We start from the raw sequence: 21641 nt of genomic DNA, 5'->3' as shown, positions 1-21641 counted from the left end.
CACCTCACCCGTGGTATATACATCAAATGCTCGTTCGATTTGGACTATAGACCTTTCTTCTTAGATTGTTCTATGACAGGTCGACCGGTCGATCTAATCCGTGGTGGTAGGATAACTTCGTCATACTTCGCCGCGTCATGTTATCCTAGTATGTCTCGCTCAAATTTGTTCGAGGAGTGTAACATTTCTTTCACTTTAGGCACGTTTTTGACTGTGAGGCCTTGAAACTGATAGTAATGTTGTTGGGATTCCTTATCCGAAGGTTAATGCTACTCAGAAGTTTCGTATTTCCGAAAGAACGTGGCAGAAGACGATAACAACATTGAGAACAATGACTGCATAAATGTAATGAGATTTAAGATTTATAAAAACAACAGTTATTGTTGCTTAAGTGTATAAGGTTCATATCAAGGTTCGGTAATACGAACGCTCGTTTGTAATCTGAATGTTTACTACTCAGAAATTTAGTACTTCCGAAAAATAAATGTGATTCATAATTCTGAAAATAAAGTAGGGTTTATAAATCTGAAAATGAAGGAATGGTCGTAATTTCAAAAGTTGATTTAGATTTATAATTTCGAAAACGAAACAGCACCCTTAATTATTTTCGGGAAAATAAACCTTCGGAATAATGGGAATAATATATCCCATTTCTATATTAGAATCCTGTTCCGTTCTCGGAATTTATGAGCCCCTGCTATTTGTATTCTAACTTATAAACCTTCAGAAAAAGGAGCCACCCTTCCCCGGTTGTTCAGGTTCATGAACTGCAATTCTTTCCCTTTCCATTTGTATTCTTTCCCTTTCCACTGCAAATACATGCATGTATTTGCAGTTTTTATTAATTGTCTTGACAATTTTCATAATTGAAAGTGTCACCAATTGGAGGTTTTTCCACTGATTTGTATGTATTCCCCAATATAATCTCTGGAAAAATTGGATTTTATTACCACATCCATAACGCCTGAATCTCAATTTGAAAGGCTCGAGATTTTCAGCACGAACTTCTCTACCTGCAATATCACGAGGTGCATGCATGTATTCAAACTATGAATAAAACAATAATTCAAGCAATAGTAATAGCCTATGTATGTTTATCTCTTTTTTTTCTCCTTCTGCAGCAGCAGTACATCTTTCACGATGTATCATGTAATTGTCATGATGATGGTACTGGTGTCATTATTAAACAGTTGCAAGGCAGATGGTAAGTTAGAATGATCATTTGTTTTCATTATATTTGACCCTACATGCTGATGATCAAAATCGAAACAGAATACCACTTATTGTATAATCGTTTGGCGTTGAAAGAATACAAAAATGACGTAGGATTTGTGGAACACTATACAATGAGGAACAAGACAGCTAGATTCAATGAGCCAGAGGGAGAGAGGATGGAGAAATTCATTATAACTTGCATGATTAACTGGATTTCTCTATACCAGGATGCAATTTCAGTTTGTGAAATCATAAATTGTCCCTTTTCATTTCCACACGACATGTTTTGTTATCAATATAAACACCGTTTACTTCGAAAAAATATCAACGAAGTATACAATAAATGCTTGCGTCAAACGGTAACAATAGCTAGCTAGTCAACTTACGTGTAGCCTTTTGTCCCCGTTTATTCATTTTGCCTTGAAGAGTGTGGGGCCATTTCTTCTTGTTACCAGTTTCAGGTTATCAAAGCAAATCAGTCATCATTATTATGAACTTTTCTCAAGTTTGCTCGTGACAAAGAGTGTGAGTGAGAGAGAGAGGAAGGGAAGAGAGAAAGAGAGAAATGAAGAAGGACTAAAATAAGAAGGACAAAAGAAGGGGAGAAAGAAGAAGTGGAAGAAGAACAATAACAAGAACGAGATGATTAAGAAGAAAGGGAAGATACTAAAATTAAAATTGCTCGTCAGTTCACCCTTTAAACTTAAAAATCCAGTTACGTTCGGTTATCTAAATCTAAATGCATATTGTGTAAAATTGCAGTTCGTGTTTCTTCACCTCAATAATTGTGAAAATAACATTAAAATGATGATTCCTTGGATCTTTTCATCCCATGAATCAGTACACCAGCCCTCAATACTTATTTGATATTACAGACATGCGGCATATGTTTCCGAAAGTATATGAAATGTTGGATTGTGTAGGTTCTGAAGATTTTATAGTCATTTCTTAAAATAATATATCATGTTTTTCAGATGCGTGTACCAATAGCCCATGCCAGAATGGAGGAATATGCTTTCTTGCTTCGAACCCATCGGCTAGCATTGCTTTTATATGTACCTGTCCTCAAGATTTCGAAGGTCCTTTATGTGAGACAGCGACTGGCTCAGCTCGTAAGAGACATTTTGAATTTATTTATTTCAAAATCCTTCACTGAAATGAGCAGTAAAGATATAGGGATATTTTTGCCCACTTAAGAATTATTCATTTCAAGTTTCGAAATATTTGTTCATGTATATGTATTAAATGGATGTAAATGTAATATTATATTTTCATTTGGTTTGGGGGTAAAAAGTGCTTTAAACACCTAAATTCTTACTTGACAATTACGTACAAAATTAAACAAATATCTATGACAAAATAGTGAAGAGAAAAGATAGTTACCATACCCGGAAATTTTAAAATGTAAAAACACAACTGAACCTTAGAGATAATGACAAAGTCAGAGCTAAGAATATAATATATTTGGAATAATTGCAAAATGCATGACTTAAAGAACATGAGTTCTCGTACTGCACCAAACACCGATCACAGAGACATTCGAGAAATACTGAAGGACAATTCAAATACCCTTTTTTAAAATTCCATATAATTTTGGGGTAAAGAAATATTTAATTGCAATATTTATCCGTACATTTCAATGAGTGATGGAAAAGACTGTTGAAATTACCTTAGGTAGATTTTTCGAAAGTCTTAGCGATCGTATTAGACAGTTACTAATGTTTTACTGCTCCCTATTGTGCAAACAATAACATGTGTTTTTTTAGTTAAAGTCAACAGTTATCAACATATTTCTAATAAAAGTAATCACTTTGTTAATCACATGCAGCTTCTCCTCCTGTGCTCGCCAATACCCCATGCTCCAGCGGGCCATGTAGGAATGGCGCCACGTGTATTAACCCTACCAATCCCCTATCCACTACCGCCCTCTGCCAGTGCGCCCCAGGGTACGTCGGTTATACCTGTGACAGGCTAGACACTGGTAAGTTCAAAGAAATCAGACTTAATTCATAGCCATCGATAGTTAACATTATCTTTAAAACTTTACAAATCCCCTATCCACTACCGCCGTTGATCAGTAAGCAATTTTAAACAGTAGCTGGGCCCATGACTAAATATGGATTGTGCTGACAAACGTCCAATACAATTTCTGGCACATATTTTTGGTGGCGTTGATGATTTTGTTCGCAGCGACTGCACCGTGCATCATATTTAATAAATAATCGGATGCATATTCTTCAGAGTAATATGCATATTCTATTTTTATGTCTAAAATAATGAGCAAATTATTAAAAAATAGTTGATGTCATTAAATGATTGAATCCAAAACATGCATAATTTAGATGCTGTACAATGGTTTTATACCAATGATATAAATTATCAGTATAGATATTGATTCAATTGCTCGTAAATTGGTGTAACCTTAGGCTTAGAAAACCACCTATTTTCATATTTCGGTTACCACTCTCACTCGTTACTCGGCTCTATATCGCCATTTCAATGCTCCTTTTTAACTGGTCATGTTCGCAACTGAATTATGGTATTGAAAGTTAGATCTGTATTATGAGTTTTTTTAATTTAAATTCCACGCTAAACCTAATTTTTATATCAACTTGGCGTGACTTGATAAAGTAACTATGATGTTCATCACAGTGTAAGGATCAACCGTGTATTGCCAGCTCTATTCTTCAAGTTAATTCGAGCGGCTCTAGTGTCATCAACCTAGATGTGTCATGAAGCGATGAAGCAGAGAATCGACCGATATGCGAGAAATAGAAACAAAGATACAGGAAGACGGGGAGATTCTGAGAGAAAGAGAGAGAGAGCGAGAGAATGACGACAAATAAAAAGGAACATAAACAGATAATGAGAGAAAGATAGAGAAATGCGGAAAGAATAATATGAAAATAAGACATATGACGCAACCCAAACCACAACCTGCCCTTAATCAGTGTCCTTGTTTATTCGTATTTCATCTACCCAGTCAAACCGGTGCCCCTAGTGGCCCCTCAATGTCTAGACTCACACTATGCCATTGACCCACTGCCCAATGCACCCACAGTTCAATGACCCTCTCATGTAAGATCCATAAACCTAAAAAAAAAAAGGACTACCCAGATATGGACATTTTATTTGAGGATAACGAGAAACATTCTCGGCATTTATTGACACCCCATTGTTGAGGTTCCTTTTTAATTTGTTGTTGTTGACATTTAAATCAGGGAAAGGCGACTGTGACCCCAATCCTTGTGGAGACTTTGGAACGTGTGACCCCAGTCCATTTGCTCTCAGGGGTTACTCGTGTCAATGTATACATGGCTATACAGGGGCTAACTGTGAGTTGAGTCTCTCTGGAGGTAAGTCATACGATAATCATTTATTTTTCATTTTGAACAAATGTCATGTTATGAAGAAGAGTTTCGTGCAAATTAATAAAGGGACAGTTATAATATTCGCAATTCGTCATCTGTTTCTTCAAAAAAAAAAAGGCCTAATGGATGAACGCCCTAAAATATTATTGTACGGATAGAACCAAACATTGATATTCATCTTGATACATAACAACAAATGTAAAAATACATGTTAAGTTTTCATGTCGCCCTTAAATTGCCCTATTTCAGAGCGGTGCCGAGTACGGCCCAGACCCAAGGCCGCGATACAATCTTATTTTCTTCTCTAGATAGTGCCCTTGTTTGGCATTCCCTTTTAACCTCAGCCATTCATCATGTTTTCATAAATTCGAACAAAGATCTATGTTACTTGAGGCGAAAAATCAGTTTGTTTATTTCTCCTTCATTAGAATACAACGGTTGTGGTAGCTCGCCTTGCTTGAATGGAGCACAATGTATGAATCAATATGAAACCTATGACTACTACTGCGCCTGCGCATCAGGATACAGTGGTCGCCATTGTGAAGTGGAAGGTATGCTAGCATTGCTATTACTCCAGATTATTTATTTCTGATATTTAGTGTGACTCATTATCACTAATAATGGTGGTTTTCCATGATGCCCTGTTAAACATAATGAGAAACAATATTTCAAACAAAAAATATATAATAATAAAATTAATAACAAAATCATGAACATAAATTCATAATAGCAATAAAGAATAATACATAAACTTATATACAAAGTATTTGGTATCCTCGTAATGAATGGTTTGTTTGTTTTTTGTTTTTTGTTTTGCTTTGCTTTTTCGTCCAAGAAAACGTTGTTGCATATTTATAATATCTTAAAATATCGAAACTTTACAAAACATCAAAGTGTGCATATCCTGATATTGAAGCACAATATGAAACAAACGAGAAAAAACTCGTAAGTTAAATATATTTGGACAAATTCAGCATTTTACTATTTAATAGTCACACCTTTGTAGCTGGGAAGAATATGTGCGCAATGAAAATGTAGCTATGTTTATTAGTATCATTAAGAGACTCATGCATTCTCCTATAATGTATGGGTTGTTCTATCAACATTATGTATATTCAATACGTGCTATGTAAATCGTAACCAAATCCCAGCTTTAATCTACCTATTCGTTCTGAATTTTTACCAACAGGTCCATGTGTTGGGAAGCCTTGCCTCAATGGAGGAACATGCCAGGAGGAAGCCTTTGCTTCCATTGGTTACATATGTGCTTGTACTTCGGAATATTTTGGAGAAAACTGCTCAGAAGCTTACCAATCTAGTAAGGTTTCTCCTCTTCTTCCATTTTTATATGAATAAGTGATAAATAGAATTTGAATACAGTTTGGAGTTGATTTCAACATATGACTTGTTTTCAAAATGTATTTCATAATGTTGCGAATTCTTGATTAATACCTTAAACCTGTTTCCCCTGTTTTCTGTTTTTAAAGCTATTTACTTAGTCCTAATTTGTGCACATGCAGCCTCTTTGTAGTTCTTTGAGAATGATATGTTTATGAACGTTATAATTCATGTAATGGGTATGTTATTAAATTCACTCTCAACGAATAGTTTACCATTATTTTCTAGTTTATCATAGTCTACTTTTTATAACATCCGTCAGAAATGTACACAAAATACGAATATTAATTATTTGTGATCTAAATGCAGACCCATGTAGCCCAAGTCCATGTATGAATGAAGGATCGTGCTTCCAACTGATGGAGTCAGAAGTCAACCAAAACTTGGCACCATACTTTTGCTTTTGTCCTGCTGGTTATGTAGGCAGCACATGCCAAAATATAGGTGAGTATTAAGATGAATGTGTATCAAAGATTGTTGTTTTAGCCTCTTGACTTTATGATTATTTGTGTCGTGTTGTGTTATATGCGTAACATGGTATCTAAACAAATCAGATATCCAGTGAAGCATACCCCCCCCCCACTCAGTGTTATTTAGGGTACGCATATGCGTGTTCCCTCCTTTTGAAAACACCCCCCCCCTAAGTCTAGTGTGTAAAGTCAATACGGGCCGGATTTTTGTGTACTTCGAGCCGGACTTTGGTGCGTGAAAAGTACCCCTTTACCGGACATTTTGGAAACACGCATGGTATCCCTCCGTTCACGGAGTGGGGGGGGGGGGCGAGAGCATACCACCCCACCGACATGAAAAACAGTTGATTCCCTGAACAATGTCAGCGCTAGGATTTAAACAAAAAGGTATGGGCACGCTTTTACCTCGATTCAAGAATGGGAAAAATTGTAGAATAGGAACAGGGAATCAGTTCACAATGCTCTAAACAAAAATCAGTCATTGGGGATTGGCGCAAAATAAATTTTCGGATTTATAACGGAATTTTCTATCAGCCTTACCAATTGTCTCAGCACTGTAGATTATTGTACAGGAGCTAACGGAGATGACGGGGGAGGGTCACAGGGATTGACTACAAGGGTAATACCCCCCCCCCCCCCTTGGTACTGTGTTCTTGTAAAGAAAAAACTTGTTATTTCTTGTCTCTTACAGATCCATGTTATTCTAGTCCGTGTATGAATAAAGGAACATGTACCCTGATCGCACCAGGTGGTAATGAAGACATGGTACAAGGATTCTGGTGTGACTGCCCATCTGACTTCACTGGTACCACGTGCTCTCAACCAGGTCAGGACCGTAGGCCTAACTCTAATCCCCATGTTTTCAGGACCCGTCTTATGAAGAATTAGGTTAAACCGAATCGCTTTCAAATATTTTAACATTGACCTTTGTCTCGAACCGAGTCACGTGCACAAACCTAAGAAGGTAACATTTTTCAGTGGCCTCGTAACTCAGAAAGAAATCAATTAGATTCTCTTAAACGACCATTGAAAAAAAAAGCTTGTTACTTCATATTCCATACATAAGATGTGAACGAGCCTCCATTTTGTATTCTTCTCACTGTCATCCATCATTCTTTACAACGAGGTGTTGATGGGTTGTGAACTTCATTTGGTCGACTTGGCATTTTCTTCTCTTTTTTCTTCTTCAAAATGTGTGTGTGTTTTTTTTTAGAGAGATATCATATTCATGTACGAGTAACGGTATGTGTGGTAGTGGTGATAAAATTTCACCATTTACATTTAATAAATATAAGCAAGGAATCACTATGTTTAGGCTTTACATCACCTTCTTAAGTTACTAATTCGAAAATTGTTTTCACCCTATTTACACCAGCTTTTCAATGACCCTGTTCACCCTTGGTGTATTTATAATGTTATGATTTCGTTTTTCACCTCTCTTTCAATCTCTCTGGTTTATACACTCATTGCACCCTTTCATTGGATGTTCCACACGGCACACATTCTATGACATCGTTCATACTACACATAGATCCCTGCTCATCCAACCCCTGTCGCAATGGAGCGACTTGTATGACCGTTCGTGACGTCTTTGATCCATTATTTGAAGATGGAAGTGCAGGTTATATGTGTGATTGTGACCTTGGCTGGGCAGGAGTCAACTGCGAAGAGGAGTGTAAGACAATTAGCTTATCAGGGCAACTTCATTAGCGACAGGGATATATTGAAATCTATAACTAAAGAGATTCGACGGTGCTACGACGACGTTAGTTCCTAACGTAAAGTGAATGAAAATATAATCCACATAATATGGAAGAGTAGATTTACATACCAAAAACGTTTGACTATATTTAAAAATATTCTCGATCTTATAGTACTAGTCATATATTATGAATGTAACGTATTGGTATCTGGGTAGTTGTTCTTTTTGCAAGAATTATCACCTCTGCCACTTAAATTCTTTTTTACATTTTAATGATCACTAGCATACTATGCTCACTTTCTTCCTATGGGGTTTGGTAGTTGGCTTGCACAAATATTTATATGTTTTCTCTCTCATTCTCTCCCTCTCCTATCTCTTTCTCTAATTTTTTTTCTTTCATCCCTGCCTCTTTCTCTTCTTTTGTGTACTTAGGTTTCGCTGTTATTATTATACATGTAGTTTCTAAAATGTTTTGTTCTACACTGTCTTGAACTGTTTTTACACAGTGCCAATTTATGATGCCTGTTCATCAGATCCTTGTTTAAATGGCGCAAATTGCACCGCCATAAACAGTTTCTACTTATGTGAATGTGCTGATGGATTCGTCGGATCTAACTGTGAGCTTATTGGTAAGCTATATTCAAGACTGAGATTGTAGAAATATGTAATATGGATAGGGAATTACCAATAGGTAGTAATTTTTTGTGAGGAGTCTATTCGGAAATCATTTTTCTTGAGTAAAAAATGACAACTATATAACATGATGCCATGTTTTGGCAAAATAAGTTGAAATATAAATTCTCAATGTCAATTTTCCCGATCAAATACAAAGTAATGAACGGGTCGACAACATGGTTAATTATAATACCACCCCCCCCCCCCCATTATACCGAGCTCCGCTTTATTTATAATAAAATAAATAAGGAATTAAATAGTTCGTCCCTATCTCTTATAGTGAAAGTATATAGTACCATATTGACGTTTATCGTTTATCATGATATTCAAATAAATGTAATGTGCTACTGTCGATATATTTTTGTAGTATATGTTACCTATGTCCAGTATATGTTTCTGTATGCTGACAAAATTTGCATTTCTTCTTTCAACACATGAACAGACCCGTGTTCATCCAGCCCATGTGTCAATGATGGTCAGTGTTTCATCAGCGCTCAATTGAATTCATTCATATGTCAGTGTGCTATGCCGTTCATGGGGCAATATTGCGAAATATTTTATGGTGAGTTTTGTACCACGTCCATGAAGATTACTCTAATAACTGTTACTTCGGGAATGATGTAATTCAGGACATCAAGTGGATGTTTTCTGCGAGGTTTATTTCTTTGTTATTCTTCTTGACAATTACCAACATCAGATACAACTTTTAAAAGTTCTTTTTTTTTTCTTTACACAGTCGTTTTATTAATCTGAGAGCAATATATTTGTTATAAGAAGTGTTTAGCATCAAAATAATTGCTATATATCGATAGGTAGGGAGATACTTATCCTTGCACAACTACTTATTGCTACAGAACATCCTTTGAAAATAAAACTAATTCCTTTTCAGTGGTGCTAGTCAGGTGGTACCAGAGATAATTCAATTTTATTTCCTCCCTATTTCAGAGCACCCGTGTTTGTCTGGTCCATGTTTGAACGGCGGAAGCTGTACGTTCGATATCAATGTCTATGAATGCCAATGCGCACCGGGATTCCTTGGTTTACAGTGTGAATCTCCAGGTGAGTCAAGATCCAAATAGCATCATGCAACACGCACAAATTCGAGATGAAACTTAATCTCTTGTAGTTGTTTTCTCTCACATTGAAAAAACAAAGAATTTTAATATTCGGACGACTTGAAAAGAATTCAAACTTTCATTCAACCGATAAACATTACCGTATAACTGTTGACCTGTGGTGTGTTCATACGCTACTCCGGTAACAATTAGGAGTATATATTTTTTCATATCGAGATGGAAAGACATGTTTTTCCAATTTTTATGTTTGATGTTTTCATAATCATCCATTCATGAGAAAAATACACTATGTAACAATAATATATTGTTGCTATTATTTATTTATAGGAGATCGTCATCATGATAATAACATCCACCTCTTCTTTTATTCTCTTTCAACTTTTCTCTGATGTCAGACCCGTGCTTTCCTCCACAATGTCAGAATGATGGTGTATGTTGGCGTAATGCTGATGCTACTGACTTCTTGTGTCAATGTGCTTCTGGATACACAGGGACGTACTGTGAAGAAATCTCAAGTCACCCAACTCCAATAATGTGTAGGATAACTCACGCACCTGCATTTAAGATATAAAAAAAAATTGACTTAATGTAATCACTGGTATACCTGGGTCTAAGTGAATGTAATCCCTAATTATATAAGGAAATCAGGCAGGTAACAATATTATTATAGAACTAGCAGGACCCGCGGAAATCCGCGGGATCCTAGAGGGGGGCGGGGGGTGTAAATAGATATATAGAGACTGTCTAAATTAAAACCACCAAGAACTTTATTTGCCATTCAGGCCATTAAGAAATATACATGTTAAGCGTCCCCGCCCGCTTCCTTTTTGGAGGCCGCCTCCTGAAATTTTTTGAAAAGTTTTTTTTTTTTTTTTTTTTTTAAGAAAAAAGAAAAAGCGTCCCCGCCTGCTTCCTTTTTGGGGGCCACCTCCCTTTTTTTTTTCTTTTTTTTTTTAAACAGCTTCCCCGCCCGCTTCCTTTTTGGGGGCCGCCTCCTATTTTTTTTTTTTTGAAATTTTTTTGAATTTTTTTGTTGTTGATTTTTTGATAGAAAAAAAACAGCGTCCCCACCCGCTTCCTTTCTGGGGGCCGCCTCTCCTATTTTTTTTTTTTTTTTTTTGAATTTTTTTTTTGATTTTTTTTTTTGATTTTTTTTTTTAAAGAAAAAAACATGAAAAGCACTGCTAAAATGTATTTCTGATCTTAAAAAAGAAAAGAAAAAAATTGTCGGCCGCCATCTTGAAAAATAGCCTGAATGTCAGGGAAAATGTACGGAGCAGCCATTTTGAAAGAAAAAAAAAAAAAAAAAAGGGCCTCCTTCCCATTTTTCGAAAAAACAGGACGCTAAACATGTTTTTTTTTAAATTTGGCCTTATATAAAAAATTTAAAAAAAGATCCAACTGTACCGGTAGTTATTCTTTAAGCCACTGGAACTGCGTAGAGTTCCGTAGTGTGGCGTACCGACTACGCAGAAATTAGGCTGCGTATTAATAGGAAAATAGTCCCTGCGTAGGTTATGCGTAGGCTGGCATACAGGTTTGCTTATATGGTTGCTTACTGTGTGGAAAGCTTTTACTGCTTTGACGATCTGGCGTAGGGTAGCATAGTGTTGCGTAAAAAGGCGTACTTTCTGCGTCAAGTTTCTACGCTGAAAGTACGCGAAAAAAATTAAACATGTTGACTTGTTTTCGTTCATCTTGCGTACCCCTTTCTGTCCCTCAGCATATAGTAACGTAGGCCAGCGTAGTTGGTAGCAACACTACGCAACTCTACGTATTGACCCCACGCCAATTAGTGACCCGCAAGTGTCACAAATAAAGTATTAAAAATATGCTTATCTGACCCTAATTAAACGCCTAAAACCCCCGAGCTTTCGGGGGTTTATGGCCCCTTGAAACCCGTGGACCCCACGCCTATATTGTATATACACTCAACTCGCTGCGATCTGATCTCTCCCCCCCCCCCCCCCCCTCCATACTTTGAAGAACGTAACCCCCGAGCTTTTGGGGGTTTATGGCCCCTTGAAACAAATATACACTCAACTCAGGGTTTCAGGTTTCCTTCTTCATAATTGCCTATTTAAAAAAAAAACATTTTTCTAGTTCAATAACTAAGTTTTCATGCATTGATTTGATGCAAGAACTGTAACATAATTGACCCTAGATTGTGATTATTTCTGACCATAAATTTCGATAATTATTTTTCAAAGTAAAATTTTCACAAGAAAATCAGACAGTCGTTAAAAAACGTAACATTAGTAATACTTTTACTAATTCTAAGCTCAGGTTTCGTAAATCTATTCACGAAACTATATTGAAATCGCGGCAATAATGATGCAAACCAACAGATAACAATTTCAAAGTGTCAAATCTCTTCGACTCGAGCTCAGCTCAGCTGTACTCACACACATAACACTCCAGCGTAACTCCAGAAGGCTCGAACACCCGCGCCGCAGGCCTCGGACGCCTGCGGTGCGCGGAGCCGGTGTTGGAGCTTGCTGGAGTTAAATTGCAGCTCACACACACTGCACAGCAGCCCTGCACTGACTGAAGGCAGCTTGCGACTGAATTGTCAGTCCAATGGTTTTCTTGTGAAAACTTTCCTTTAGAAAATGATAATCAAAATTTAGTAGCATGGCCGTAATAATCACAAAATAAGCTTTCATTTCATACCTCCATTCACGACACCTATATAAAAATCGCGGCAATAATGATGGAAATCCTAAGTTTGGACGTGGACGGGAAGCTTCGTGTGTATCTCTGTGGCTCGTGCAGCTACTATACAATACTATACTATAGAAAGATGCTTTACTCGGGTAAGCCCGACCCTGTGCGTCGTGCATTTAATACGCAACTTAATGTGAGTGGACAGTCATCGGTCGTGTGTCTATGAATGTCATGTTGAATATCCATGAGGTATCTCTGTCGTCACGCATATCCTGCATTATGCATATCGCGTCTGTTTTCGCCCTGGACGTCGACACGGAGGAGGACCTCGGGCGGAGTATAGCCAATTCGCTACAGTAGACTCTCCCGCGGACGATGGCACAGGGCACGGGTACCCCGAGGGGAGGGTTCAGGAGGAGATAGCCGCACCAACTTCGGTCGGCGATCTCATTAAAAAACAATAGAATACAAAGGCTCGCCGAGACGTCGCGCCCCCCGCGGAGCCTTAGCGTATTACTATTATAGACTAGCAGGACCCGCGGAAATCCGCGGGATTCTAGAGGGGGGCAGGGGGTGTAAATAGATATATAGAGACTGTCTAAATTAAAACCACCAAGAACTTAATTTGCCATTCAGGCCATTAAAAAAATTTACATGTTTAGCGTCCCCGCCCGCTTTTTTTAAAAATATTTTATTTTTTTATTTTTTTTATTTTTGAAATAAAAAAAACAGCGTTCCCGCCTGCTTCCTTTTTGGGGGCCGCCTCCTATTTTTTTTAAATTTTTTTTTTTTTTTTTTTTTATTCATTTATTTTTTTTTAAAGAAAAAAAAATGAAAAGCACTGCTAAAATGTATTTCTGATTTTAAAAAAGAAAAAAAAAATTGTCGGCCGCCATCTTGAAAAATAGCCTGAATGTCAGGGAAAATGTACGGAGCGGCCATTTTGAAAGAAAAAAAGGGCCTCCTTCCCATTTTTCAAAAAAACAGGACGCTAAACATGTTTTTTTTATAATTTGGCCTTATATAAAAAAACAAAAACGATCCAACTATACCGGTAGTTATTCTTTAAGCCACTGGAACTGCGTAGAGTTCCGTAGTGTGGCGTACCGACTACGCAGAAATTAGGCTGTGTATTAATGGGAAAATAGTCCCTGCGTAGGTTATGCGTAGGCTGGCGTACAGGTTTGCTTATGGTTGCTTACTGTGTGGAAAGCTTTTACTGCTTTGTCAATCTGGCGTAGGGTAGCGTACTGTTGCGTAGTCATGTAGCGTAGTGTTGCTAAAAAGGCGTACTTTCTGCGTCAAGTTTCTACGCCGAAAGTACGCGAAAAAATTAAACATGTTGAATTGTTTTCGTTCATCTGCGTACCCCTTTCCGTCCCCCAGCATATAGTAACGTAGGCCAGCGTAGTTGGTACGCAACACTACGCAACTCTACGTATTGACCCCACGCCAAATAAAGTATTAAAAATATGCTCATCTGACCCTAATTAAACGCCTAAACCCCCCGAGCTTTCGGGGGTTTATGGCCCCTTGAAACCCGTGGACCCCACGCCTACACTCAACTCGCTTCAATCTACCTGATCCCCCTCGCCCCCCCCCCCCACAACCCGTGGACCCCACGCCTACACTCAACTCGCTTCGATCTACCTGACCCCCCCCCCCCCACACTTTGAAAAATGTTTTGTGGGGTCTGCATGTAACATGTAAGATGCAAAAAAAAATATTTTGCCCCCCCCCCCCCCCAACAATCTTATGGCACTTCGGCCTGCCCGCTGTTGTGTTCACGTGTAGGCCTACTTCAATGAATGGATAGACATAAATAGTCGCATGGATGGATACATAATATAGCGTATAGTTGTCGAATATTGGCATGTTTGGCCCTTCATAGTCTCTTCGACTCTGAATAGCTAGCTCACTCACTCACTCAGCTCAGTCGAGCAGCCAGCGCAGCTGCACTGCACTATACACTGTATGCGTACGGCAGAGCTCTTGAAACTGAACGATGTTTTTCTCTGATTTTCTTGTGAAAACTTTCCTTTAATAAATGATAATCAAAACTGAGTAAACATGGCCAGAATAATCACAAAATAAGCTTTGATTTCATACCTCCACTCACGAAAACTATATAAAAATCCCGGCAATAATGATGGAAATAGATCTAGGTCTCTAAGTTTGGACGTGGATATGGGAAGACATCTGTTGCGCTGATTTTAGGCCTAGATATCATGAAATAAGCTAATAAATATCAAATAAAGACTCAACTCGTTTAAATTTTAAATATGAGGTCTACATTTTAATTAAAATTAAAAAAATGGTAAAGATTACAACATCTAAAATATACAAAACAAACACGGGGAAGAAAAAAAAAACTTTAGACGGAGGCGGGATCGAACCCGTGCGTGCAAAAAGTGCAAGAGCTGCCGGCGAATCGAACGCAACCGGCGCCTCAGACCGCTCGTCCACTTCCGTTTCATGCTAAAGCATGAAATTCGTGACGGATAAGTAGGACGTGCGGACGCATCGACGACGTCGACGACGACCGGGACGTCGCACCGGGCCGGGACGTGGCCAATTCCGTAGATTGAAACGCCGTCCGTCCGCGGGACCGCCCGGCGGCGCCCGGGGGCGGGCGGGAGGGGAGATTTGGGCGCCGTAAAATGGACCCCGGATACCCCCCTCGACGCCTTAGCGTATTATTATATGGACTAGCAGGACCCGCGGAAATCCGCGGGATTCTAGAGGGGGGCGGGGGGTGTAAATAGATATATAGAGACTGTCTAAATTAAAACCACCAAGAACTTTATTTGCCATTCAGGTCATTAAAAAAATATACATGTTTAGCGTCCCCGCCCGCTTTTTTTTAAAATATTTTATTTTTTTATTTTTTTTATTTTTGAAAGAAAAAAAACAGCGTTCCCGCCTGCTTCCTTTTTGGGGGCCGCCTCCTATTTTTTTTTTATTTATTTAGACCTCTATTTATTTATTTTTTTTTTTTAATTTTTTTGAAAGAAAAAAAACATGAAAAGCACTGCTAAAATGTATTTCTGATTTTAAAAAAGAAAAAAAAAATTGTCGGCCGCCATCTTGAAAAATAGGCTGAATGTCAGGGAAAATGTACGGAGCGGCCATTTTGAAAGAAAAAAAAAAGAAAAAAAGGGCCTCCTTCCCATTTTTCGAAAAAAACAGGACGCTAAAAATTTTTTTTTTTAATTTGGCCTTATATAAAAAAACAAAAACGATCCAACTATACCGGTAGTTATTCTTTAAGCCACTGGAACTGCGTAGAGTTCCGTAGTGTGGCGTACCGACTACGCAGAAATTAGGCTGCGTATTAATGGGAAAATAGTTGCTTACTGTGTGGAAAGCTTTTACTGCTTTGTCAATCTGACGTAGGGTAGCGTATTGTTGCGTAGTCATGTAGCGTAGTGTTGCGTAAAAAGGCGTACTTTCTGCGTCAAGTTTCTACGCCGAAAGTACGCGAAAAAAAATTAAACACGTTGAATTGTTTTCGTTCATCTTGCGTACCCCTTTCCGTCCCCCAGCATATAGTAACGTAGGCCAGCGTAGTCGGTACGCAACACTACGCAACTCTACGTATTGACCCCACGCCAAATAAAGTATTAAAAATATGCTCATCTGACCCTAATTAAACGCCTAAACCCCCCGAGCTTTCGGGGTTTTATGGCCCCTTGAAACCCGTGGACCCCACGCCTACACTCAACTCGCTTCGATCTACCTGATCCCCCTCGCCCCCCCCCCCCACAACCCGTGGACCCCATGCCTACACTCAACTCGCTTCGATCTACCTGACCCCCCCCCCCCCCCACACTTTGAAAAATGTTTTGTGGGGTCTGCATGTAACATGTAAGATGCAGATTTTTTTTGTAACATGTAAGATGCAAAAAAAATATTTTGCCCCCCCCCCCCCCCCCCCCAACGATCTTATGGCACTTCGGCCTGCCCGCTGTTGTGTTCACGTGTAGGCCTACTTCAATGAATGGATAGACATAAATAGTCGCATGGATGGATACATAATATAGCGTATAGTTGTCGAATATTGGCATGTTTGGCCCTTCATAGTCTCTTCGACTCTGAATAGCTAGCTCACTCAATCACTCACTCAGCTCAGTCGAGCAGCCAGCGCAGCTGCACTGCACTGCACTACACACTGTATGCGTACGGCAGAGCTCTTGAAACTGAACGATGTTTTTCTCTGACTTTCTTGTGAAAACTTTCCTTTAATAAATGATAATCAAAACTGAGTAAACATGGCCAGAATAATCACAAAATAAGCTTTGATTTCATACCTCCACTCACGAAAACTATATAAAAATCCCGGCAATAATGATGGAAATAGGTCTCTAAGTTTGGACGTGGATGGGAAGACATCTGTTGCGCTGATCATGAAATAAGCTAATAAATATCAAATAAAGACTCGACTCGTTTAAATTTTAAATATGAGGTCTACATTTTAATTAAAATTAAAAAAATGGTAAAGATTACAACATCTAAAATATACAAAACAAACACGGGGAAGAAAAAAAAACTTGCGACGGAGGCGGGATCGAACCCGTGCGTGCAAAAAGTGCAAGAGCTCCCGGCGAATCGAACGCAATTAACCGGCGCCTTAGACCGCTCGTCCACTTCCGTTTCATGCTAAAGCATGAAATTCGTGACGGATAAGTGGGACGTGCGGACGCATCGACGACGTCGACGACGACCGGGACGTCGCACCGGGCCGGGACGTGGCCAATTCTGTAGATTGAGACCCCGTCCGTCCGCGGGACCGGCCGGCGGCGCCCGGGGGCGGGCGGGAGGGGAGATCTGGGCGCCGTAAAATGGACCCCGGATACCCCCGTCGACGCCTTAGCGTATTATTATATGGACTAGCAGGACCCGCGGAAATCCGCGGGATTCTAGAGGGGGGCGGGGGGTGTAGTTAGATATATAGAGACTGTCTAAATTAAAACCACCAACAACTTTATTTGCCATTCAGGCCATTAAAAAAATATACATGTTTAGCGTCCCCGCCCGCTTTTTTTTTAAATAGGGTCTATTTTATTTTTTTATTTTTTTTATTTTTGAAAGAAAAAAAACAGCGTTCCCGCATGCTTCCTTTTTGGGGGCCGCCTCCTATTTTTTTTTTATTTATTTATTTATTTTTTATTTATTTTTTTATTTTTTTGAAAGAAAAAAACATGAAAAGCACTGCTAAAATGTATTTCTCCTTCCCATTTTTCGAAAAAACAGGACGCTAAACATGTTTTTTTTTAAATTTGGCCTTATATAAAAAAACAAAAACGATCCAACTATACCGGTAGTTATTCTTTAAGCCACTGGAACTGCGTAGAGTTCCGTAGTGTGGCGTACCGACTACGCAGAAATTAGGCTGCGTATTAATGGGAAAATAGTCCCTGCGTAGGTTATGCGTAGGCTGGCGTACAGGTTTGCTTATGGTTGCTTACTGTGTGGAAAGCTTTTACTGCTTTGTCAATCTGGCGTAGGGTAGCGTACTGTTGCGTAGTCATGTAGCGTAGTGTTGCGTAAAAAGGCGTACTTTCTGCGTCAAGTTTCTACGCCGAAAGTACGCGAAAAAAATTAAACATGTTGAATTGTTTTCGTTCATCTTGCGTACCCCTTTCCGTCCCCCAGCATATAGTAACGTAGGCCAGCGTAGTTGGTACGCAACACTACGCAACTCTACGTATTGACCCCACGCCAAATAAAGTATTAAAAATATGCTCATCTGACCCTAATCAAACGCCTAAACCCCCCGAGCTTTCGGGGTTTATGGCCCCTTGAAACCCGTGGACCCCACGCCTACACTCAACTCGATTCGATCTACCTGATCCCCCTCGCCCCCCCCCCACAACCCGTGGACCCCACGCCTACACTCAACTCGCTTCGATCTACCTGACCCCCCCCCCCACACTTTGAAAAATGTTTTGTGGGGTCTGCATGTAACATGTAAGATGCAGATTTTTTTTGTAACATGTAAGATGCAAAAAAAAATATTTTGCCCCCCCCCCCCCTCCCCCCAACGATCTTATGGCACTTCGGCCTGCCCGCTGTTGTGTTCACGTGTAGGCCTACTTCAATGAATGGATAGACATAAATAGTCGCATGGATGGATACATAATATAGCGTATAGTTGTCGAATATTGGCATGTTTGGCCCTTCATAGTCTCTTCGACTCTGAATAGCTCACTCACTCACTCAGTCTAGTCGATCGAGCAGCCAGCGCAGCTAGAGTGCACTGCACTACATGCGTACGGCAGAGCTCTTGAAACTGAACGATGTTTTTCTCTGATTTTCTTGTGAAAACTTTCCTTTAATAAATGATAATCAAAACTGAGTAAACATATGGCCAGAATAATCACAAAATAAGCTTTGATTTCATACCTCCACTCACGAAAACTATATAAAAATCCCGGCAATAATGATGGAAATAGGTCTCTAAGTTTGGACGTGGATGGGAAGACATCTGTTGCGCTGATCATGAAATAAGCTAATAAATATCAAATAAAGACTCGACTCGTTTAAATTTTAAATATGAGGTCTACATTTTAATTAAAATTAAAAACAATGGTAAAGATTACAAAATCTAAAATATACAAAACAAACACGGGGAAGAAAAACAAAACACTTGAGACGGAGGCGGGATCGAACCCGTGCGTGCAAAAAGTGCAAGAGCTGCCGGCGAATCGAACGCAACCGGCGCCTCAGACCGCTCGTCCACTTCCGTTTCATGCTAGAGCATGAAATTCGTGACGGATAAGTGGGACGTGCGGACGCATCGACGACATCGACGACGACCGGGACGTCGCACCGGGAAGGGACGTGGCCAATTCTGTAGATTGAAACCCCGTCCGTCCGCGGGACCGCCCGGCGGCGCCCGGGGGCGGGCGGGAGGGGAGATCTGGGCGCCGTAAAATGGACCCCGGATACCCCCCTCGACGCCTTAGCGTATTATACTATGGATTTTTCTGATTCATATAATGTACTAAGTATAGGAAATACGGAAGAATAATAATCAAGGATAGATTTACTGAAGCCGCATAGAATGAGGATTTTTAAAGTGCCTTACATCAATTTATATTCATGGTAATGCACAAGAGGTGTCTATTGGAGTCACCGAGGCCCATAGTTTTAACCAGTACCTCGAATAGAAGGCATGGTATATTTGTTTTATATCCTGCATCAACAATTTATTTAATTTTTTTTTTTTTAAATACCATTTCTCGGAAAAAAAATAGAATTAAGAATAAAAAAATATGTAGAATATTTCGTTTGCATTAAATTAAGCTTTGGAAGAAGAAAAAAAATCCCAAATAGTATTCCCAAATAGTACTCTCATAAAGTACTTTTTCAGAGCAACCTTAAAAATAGTTGAAATATTTCTGGTTACGTGACGAGCTCTCAACCAATCAAAAACCAATACATTTTTGATGCATGATATAAAATAGATTATTCATTTTTCGATGTTACAATTATGTTACTTACCAAACAATGTAGAATGCATCGTAAAATAGTACAATAATTGTTAATTCATATTATAATCCCCTTTATATCGACGCTGAATAACTGTAATCGTTGTTTTCATTAAAAAGTGCGATCGGCATGCAAGAAAGAAGCACACACTTACTTTCATTTCTAATAAGCTGCTCTATTGAGTACGATTTGAAACTAAATAAGTAAAAGTATATACTTCTCAGACTAATTTGGAATGTTTGGTTTTTCAGATCACTGTGAATCGAACCCTTGTGAGGGTGATAGTACGTGTGAGCTTGAAGGGCCTGATTCATCGGGTAATTTCTACCCTATGTGCCTATGTCCGCTGGGTTTTACCGGAGTCACCTGCGGCATCGAACTCCCACGTAAGATTGAATGATCAGGGTTTTTTAAAAATAATTCGTATACTCCGGTCACACCAATGAGACCGACAGCAGACTAAACAATAAATCACATTACCCCGATTGGCCAAAATCAGTCTGTGTGGAGTCGGTTTGCTCGTGTGACTGAGGTGTTAGGAAATCATCAACTTCACCACTATCTTGATCGTAATAAGGGTTGTTCCGCAGAAAGATTTGGACCCTGTCGGGAATAATTTACGAAGAAATTCCCGGAAAAATCACAGTATCTGAGGGCAAATGTGCAGTATTCCTGTGGATGGTTCCTGTAGATGGTTCATGTGGATGGGAACCCCTATACACTCACCTAGTCATGTTGAAAAAATAATACAATTTAAAAAACGAGCAGTTTTTAGGGCCAATATTTTTTTTTACATTACATCAGTCTTCAAAACTATGGAAAGAGCGATTACCTGTACAACCAATTTCGAGAAATATTGAGCCTTCATACAACCGTTTAATCTTAATACATAAAAACTTTATTGGAAATGTATTAGGCTAGATAGTATATTATTATCTAACCGAAAACATGGTTGTGAGAACTACACCCATTTTTTAATGTAAAATAAATCATCCTTCTGTTGTCTATAGCTACTCCTAAGTGCCAACCGAACCCCTGTTTGAACGGAGGAGGATGTACACCATCTCCGAGTGCACATGTTGGATACATATGCAGCTGTCAGCAAGGTTACACCGGAATGAACTGTGAACACACCGATGGTAAGTTGCTTAGTGAAGAAAAGAAATACTCAAACGCACATTCTTTGAAGAAGTTTTTAAAGATAGTCGTGCTTTGTGTGCATGGTTATATATTCTATGAGATGTTTTTGAAAGGTATTGTCAAGGGTTTCCCTACAGTCGATTAGAAATCGCAATATTTATCTTGCAATATCGTAATCTCAATCCTAAACATTTTGTTCATGTATATTTCCCTGTTCTGTATAGTTTCAATTAACATGAGTTTTTGAATCGCTAGAAATTTTCAAATTGTAACCTTGAGTAAATATGATTGATAATTTACGACTGTGAATCAAGTAGTGGCAAATAAAGCAAACGACGAAGCTGTCGTATACCCCTTATTTTCGAAGGCCTAGCAACAAAATTAATATACATTGTAATGTCTTTGTATAGAGCATGGTGATGTCCATGTACAC

At 39.0% G+C, this 21641-nt stretch overlaps 1 protein-coding gene across 2 annotated transcripts in view; it reads left to right on the top strand.

Annotated features, from left to right (window-relative positions):
* Positions 1-21641, top strand: part of LOC100891127 (fibropellin-1) — a 33520-nt gene that overhangs the window by 1391 nt on the left and 10488 nt on the right. Inside the window, exons 2-16 of one of the 2 annotated variants that reach the window (XM_011669300.2) lie at positions 1122-1204; positions 2190-2327; positions 3044-3196; positions 4437-4571; positions 5015-5137; positions 5776-5904; positions 6294-6428; positions 7146-7280; positions 7986-8129; positions 8663-8785; positions 9274-9393; positions 9777-9890; positions 10303-10443; positions 20320-20454; positions 21079-21207. In XM_011669300.2, coding sequence (XP_011667602.2) covers positions 1122-1204; positions 2190-2327; positions 3044-3196; positions 4437-4571; positions 5015-5137; positions 5776-5904; positions 6294-6428; positions 7146-7280; positions 7986-8129; positions 8663-8785; positions 9274-9393; positions 9777-9890; positions 10303-10443; positions 20320-20454; positions 21079-21207 — 1937 coding nt within the window. The remainder of the gene's footprint in view (positions 1-1121; positions 1205-2189; positions 2328-3043; positions 3197-4436; positions 4572-5014; positions 5138-5775; positions 5905-6293; positions 6429-7145; positions 7281-7985; positions 8130-8662; positions 8786-9273; positions 9394-9776; positions 9891-10302; positions 10444-20319; positions 20455-21078; positions 21208-21641) is intronic. The other variant, XM_003723623.3, reaches the window with a different exon arrangement.

This window comes from Strongylocentrotus purpuratus, unplaced genomic scaffold (assembly GCF_000002235.5).
Source record: "Strongylocentrotus purpuratus isolate Spur 01 unplaced genomic scaffold, Spur_5.0 spur5_scaffold_5, whole genome shotgun sequence".
Taxonomy (NCBI): domain Eukaryota; kingdom Metazoa; phylum Echinodermata; class Echinoidea; order Camarodonta; family Strongylocentrotidae; genus Strongylocentrotus; species Strongylocentrotus purpuratus.
The sequence above is the reverse complement of the archived record's forward strand: the minus strand, read 5'-3'. Positions and strand labels throughout refer to the sequence as shown.